The 5,906-nt window shown below is 48.3% G+C and overlaps 1 protein-coding gene across 2 annotated transcripts; it reads right to left on the minus strand.

The window, feature by feature from the left end:
- Positions 1–965: 965 nt before the first annotated feature.
- On the minus strand, positions 966–4,882 carry Oprl1 (opioid related nociceptin receptor 1). 2 transcript variants are annotated; one of them, XM_038330637.1, is made up of 3 exons: positions 4,674–4,882; positions 1,570–1,925; positions 966–1,492 (listed from the first exon to the last, which is right to left on the minus strand). In XM_038330637.1, the coding sequence occupies exons 1-3, from the start codon at positions 4,880–4,882 to the stop codon at positions 966–968; spliced, it is 1,092 nt and encodes a 363-aa protein (XP_038186565.1). The 2 variants fall into 2 exon arrangements, with proteins under 2 accessions (XP_038186565.1, XP_038186564.1); XM_038330636.1 differs by having other exon boundaries at positions 4,659–4,882.
- Positions 4,883–5,906: the final 1,024 nt, after the last annotated feature.

Raw genomic sequence — 5,906 nt, forward strand, 5'->3', positions numbered from 1 at the left:
CTGCTCTGCTCTTACTAAGCAGCCAAGACCTGTACATGCTGCCTCCATGTTGTGTGCAGCATACAGAGGCCACGCGGCAGCTTTCTCCTGGTTACTTGCCACACACCTAGAAGTAGGAATTGCCAAGCAGTCTGTGGTAAAAGAGTTCACAAAGCTTTTGGAGAAGAAGAGCCATAGGGAAGTTCTGGGTGTTGTCCCCTATTGGACTCTTGCTGGGAAGGTGCCCCATGTTGGAGTCACAGTCAGATAGAACAGGGAATGGCAGAGACAGAGGCAGTCCCAAGTCCGCTTCACAGACTTTATGGTACAGTGTGGAAAGAATCTTCAAAGAGCAGCCATCCAAGAAACCACTGGTGCCCACCCACCCCAGGTAATCTGGATGAATCAGTGGAGCTAGAACCAGAAAATAATCCAAGGCAGCTCCAAACTTAGGGCCAGTCTCAATTTAAAAAAAAAAATGCTGTCCACTGCAGCACCAGGCAACACCAAGTATTTTCAGCAGTCCTATGGAAATACTTAAAGGCTGAGGGCAATAGCATACAATGTATGACTGAATGCATGGTCACTGAAATACCTCAGGCTGAGCCCACCCAGAGCCAGGGCAGCAGGGAGAGGCCAGAGAAGAGTCATGTGAAGCATGAATACCTATGGAGGTTCTCCAGGCATGTCCACTGTGTTATAGATATTTCCATACAGCGTCCTTTGGTCCTCCCTGGTCTCACACCTGACGGGGGAGCCTAATCTGACAGAAGTCATAAAGGCTACCTTGACACTTTGACCTGTCCCATGGTGTTATAGGTCTCCCTCTAGGTTTCTAAGCATCCTGAGCAAAAAGAAAAGCCATTCAAGGCCCCAGATGCTCAAGGCTCAGGGTCAACCTAGAGAGCAGTGACCTGTGTAAGTTCCGTGTTGGGTGTAGATGGGCTCTGTGGGCTGACAGGCACCATGGGCAGGTCCACGCCTAGTCATGCCGGCCGTGGTACTGTCTCAGAAGTCTTGCAAGCAAGGCCCACATCTTTGGCAATGCTGCGCACACGATCAGAAACCTGCATCTCCCGGTGGTGCAAGGCTGAAGCACAACAGAACTTTCTAAAGCAAGCCTTGAAGTTCTCATCCAGGAAAGCATAGAGAATGGGGTTGAGACAGCTGTTGACATAGCCCAGGGCTGTGCAGAAGCGCAGAATGGCTACTGCAGTCTCACTGCCTGGCTGAACACCCAGTCCTTGTACCAGCACAAAGACTTGCACAGGTGTCCAGCAGCCCACAAACACAGCCACCACCACCAGCACCAGCCGTGTGATACGACGCAGGTTCCGGTCCTTCTCTCGGGAGCCTGAAAGCAGACGGACACCCCGGAGTCGCCGAATCATGAGGCTGTAGCAGACAGAGATGATCAGCACAGGGATGATGAAGGAGAAAAGGAAGATGCAGATGGCAAACACAGGGCCCCAGTAGTCCTGAGGGGCAGGGATCTCCACCAAGCATTCGATCTCTGCAGAAGAGAAATGAGGTCAGAAGGGCCACCAAGAACCATAGGGAACTGGTCAGAGAGGAGGATCATCCACTGACCTTCATCCTCCACTTGTGCTGAGCCCATGACGGCAACAGGAACACCAACCACTGAGGCCAGGGCCCAAATGGCCACATTAACAGCCTGGGCTTTGCTGGACGTCCGAACATCAAGAGCACGAATTGGGTGGCAGATGGCCACGTAGCGGTCTACACTCATGGCAGTCAGGGTGAAAGTGCTAGTGAACATGTTGTAGTAATCAATAGCAATGACAGTCTTGCATAGTACATTCCCAAATGGCCAGAAGCCCAGTAGGATATCTGTGCCCTGGAAGGGCAGTGTCAGCAAGACCAGGGTATCAGCCAGTGCCAGATTAAATATATAAATGTTGGTAGCTGTCTTCATCTTGGTATGCCTGTAGAGGACAGGGAGAAGAAATATTCCATGTGGCCACTTTGGCCAGACTTGGCAGTGAAAGGGCCACCAAGAGGATCACCATCTTTGAATCTCTCAACTTCAAAGTCTCAAAGCAAGCTTGTTAAATGGCAGATCCTGCACTACACCCAAGGTCCACTAAGCCTGGGACAAACAAAACAAGCTCCTCATGTGATCTGGACATCTACAAAAAGGTTTCAAATCTTAAAGAAAGGACTACCCTGGAAAATTTAGAGCATGGAGGAGCAAGCACTTGAGTACATATCTAACCTGAATGTGAGCTTTGTGGAAGGAATTAAGAGAGAAAGATGCTGTCTTCTCTCCTGAGTCTCTCTTAACATTCCTCTCAGAGGTTTTTCAGGGAACTACCTGGAAAGTTCATCAAAGGTCTTTCAAGTGCACAATGTTGTCTAGCAATGAAAACGGGAAATGGGTGGGCCAGCCAGATGGCATGGTCGGTAAAGGCATTTATTGCCAAATCCTACAATCTGAGTTCTATCTCCAGGACACGTGTGGTAGAAGGAGAAGACCAACTCCTTCATCTGACCTACACATCCGGACAGGCACACACAAACACATAAATAAATGCAACAATTTTTAAATTCTAAAAAAGGAAACGGGAAATGGTGACAGGAACAGGAGAAATACTAATTAGGTTTGATTGTATTCAAGTACCTGATACATTGTAAGTAATAAATATTAATGGAATGAATTAATGTTTACAGCAGTGGTAGGGAAGGGTGGTTATAGAGATAATGGTGATAAAAATGGTGGTAGTGGTGATGGTGGTGGTTACAGCTGTCATGGTGGTGTGGTAGTGGTAGCACTAAAGATGACAGTAGTCCTTGTTAGTTTAATTGCTATTGGGGAACCTGGGATTAAGTTCTGTTTCTTAGAAATTAAGCCCAAAGACCTTAATTACTGAAGGGGAAGCCTAGCCCAAAACCTTGTTTTGTAAGGCGTGTCCCCCTTGATCTAAAGGCGTGTCCCTCTTAGGCGTGTCCCTCTTAGGCGTGTCCCCCTTAGGCTAATATTGACTTATAAAATCTTGCGGGCCTGCGGCCTGCCTGCTCTTTGTTTTCCTGCACTCCTCGCTGGAACCTTGGATTTGTAAGTTCCCTTTCCTTTCCTTTATTAAAACTGACTTATATATATTAAAGCTTGTCTGGTGAATCATAACTGCCGATCAACCAAGCACCTTCAAATTACAATAAATAAGAATGTCAATAATAATGGTAGATATCAAAGGCAAGCTCTTCACATAGATTTTGTCTCATTTGAGGTTTACAAAAATGTTATTTTGATCTCTACTGTAAGGGGAAGGAAACTGAGGCTCGGAGGAGCTAAGTAGCTTTCATAAGGGCTTAGAGCTGCTAAAACGCAGAATGGGGCTCAGACCAGGTTTTTCCCACTCCTGGCGTACACCCAATTCAAGCATACCGTGTGCTATTTCCTGAGCCAGTGTGGGCACAACGGCTCCTGAGAAGAGTTCTCTGGAGATGCTAGTGGACATGATGGCCTTCCTTCTCTACTCTAATGCCGTAAATGGCTCCAAGAGTTTTAATGTCCCAAATACAAAGGAGAAATGTAGGAGAGATGACAAGGGGGTGGACATGGCTCACAAACTGCCCCAGGTTGCTGCACTTCTTGCCACAGACACATCGTCTATCCATGAAAAGACACATGCGTCATAGCAGTTCCCCACAAGGGTCCTCTACTGGAAGTCAATACTGGGAAGGCTTTTCTTACTTCACTGTCTAATCACATATCACATACATACACACATGTGTGCACTTGCACATACATATGGCTATATGATCCGCCTTTTCCATTTAACAAATAGAGAAAACAAGGCCAATGGTGAACAGGGTTTATTCAGAAAAACTAAGAGGATGGTAATGAGGCAGAGTATTGACGCTGTTCTTGTCCTGCCTCCACTAACACTGATAGCACCAAGGGGGCCATAACCTCTTTCTTCAGAGCCACCTCTTTGTGAAAGAGGAAATCTATCAGTGAAGAACCTGGCTCTACTTATTTACTATGAAAGTACCTCTCATGTCTTCCCAATGCTCAAAAAATTTGGTGTCCCCAGACTGGCATTCAAGTCCTCACCTGCTGTTTCCAGTCTACCCCCAATGCCCTCCCATCTGGAAAAAAAAACACAGAGACCATCATCACCATGGCACATTACATCATCACCGTGGCATACCCCTTGTGTAGCCTTCTTGACCACAGAGCTGTACCTTATGCTGCCCTACGTCCCTCACTGTCGCCTGCCTCAATTGCCAGTACCGCTGCCTTCTTTTTAATCCTCCAAATTTTCCCATTTCTGAGCACCAATACAGGGTGAGCTCAGACAAAACCATCCACCATGAACAGGGATCCCAAGAGCAAAAGAACAAGGGCTTCAGGCCCAGCACCAGCCCCTCTGCCTTTCTTTGAGAAATCCTAGGATCCTGTGTGGCCATGAGGTCATTCACACAGACAGCACGGCACAGACTTCTCTGCAGCTCTGAGCCTCCAGGTGGTGATACCTAGTCTGGGACAGATGGGGGCAGAACAAGAGTTGAACATCAGGGTTGATCCTACCCCCTGAACAGAGAGGAAAGAAATCTGATGGAGCAAGAAAAAAAAATCCATACTTGCTCAGATTAAACCAGAACAGCCTCCTGCCTCATGTTCCCCCTCCACAAATTAGTGGGGCCCAGCCTACCTGAGGATGACATACATGACGAGGCAGTTCCCCAGCAGCCCCCCGATGCACACAGCCAAGTAGAGCCCCACGATGGTGACCTTGAGTCCAAGGGGCAGGAAGGTGCTGTGGCTAGAATTGAGCAGCAGGTGGTGGGGTACAGTCTCATTTAGGAGAGACAGGTTGCCTTGAAAGTGGCTGCCATACAAGACCTCCCAGAATGGGGCAGGGAAGAGGGACTCCATGCTGTCACCCTGCAAAGTCACTCAGTATAGTTCCTGGAACAGGGTACAGAAACAAGTGACCACAATGCTAGACACAGTCCACTGAGGCCCTAGAATACAGCACAACCAGCCTAACAGAAACATGGAACACCTCCATGGACATCCACAAACACTAGGCACACATGTAGACACAAGGACAAGGACAAAGGCATGCACATGGGCACATGATGACACACGCAGAGTTATTTGAGCACATACATCTATCCACAAGGTTAATTCATGTTAGGGTTACAGACTCATATAGAAGCTACGTGGAGGTAGCTACACAAGCATGCATGTACACCCACAGAGACTCAGGAGCACACAGCCATCTGAATACAAAAATACCCAAACTATCCGAAAGCACACTGGAGCACAAAAGACACGGGATTTAGCCAGAAATGCCTAGGGCTCAGGCATTTCACATAGCTTCCTCCCAGCCCCCAGTCCCCAGTCCGGAGTACCTCTTACCTCCGACAGCACACACAACCTCTTCAGGAGCGGGGCCAAAACAGACCCTAATGCTTGTCAGAAACGCAGGAAGGCAAGAAGAAGACAGGAGCACAGTGTACTGAGCAAAGCTTCTCCCTCCAGCATGGGATCTGCTCAGGCTGTGAAAGGCTCCTTGCTCCTAGCTCCTGCTCCGAAGATAAGATATTGACTAGATGCAGCAGCCAGTGCGGCAGCCAGAAGGAGGGGGAGGGGCCGAGGCTGCGGCTGAGAGAGGGAGGGGCTGTGCAGGTTGGAGAAGGGAGCCAAGAAAGGGAAGATCACCAGACCAGAGCTCCCAAAAGTCCACACCAGGTAGAAACAGACAAAAGATTACAGCACCCATGAAGTGATGAACCCACCCACCGAAGGCAAACACACTCAGGAGCTGAGACACAATGGGGACATCTATAAACACAAAAATAAAGACATGAACAGGAACTCAGACACACATACACACACAGCCTTAGACACAATGACACACTCGGAGATGTACACAGAGAAAGCTCACCCAGAA

This window comes from Arvicola amphibius, chromosome 5 (assembly GCF_903992535.2).
Source record: "Arvicola amphibius chromosome 5, mArvAmp1.2, whole genome shotgun sequence".
NCBI lineage: Eukaryota > Metazoa > Chordata > Mammalia > Rodentia > Cricetidae > Arvicola > Arvicola amphibius.

Excerpts from the sequence above, each read along its gene's own strand:
- Oprl1 (XM_038330636.1), bottom strand. The coding sequence starts at position 4,882 with ATGGAGTCCCTCTTCCCTGCCCCATTCTGGGAGGTCTTGTATGGCAGC. Across the intron at positions 1,926-4,658 it reads GTCATGTATGTCATCCTCAG|GCATACCAAGATGAAGACAG; the intron begins GTAGGCTGGGCC and ends TGTCCTCTACAG. Across the intron at positions 1,493-1,569 it reads AGCACAAGTGGAGGATGAAG|AGATCGAATGCTTGGTGGAG; the intron begins GTCAGTGGATGA and ends TCTCTTCTGCAG.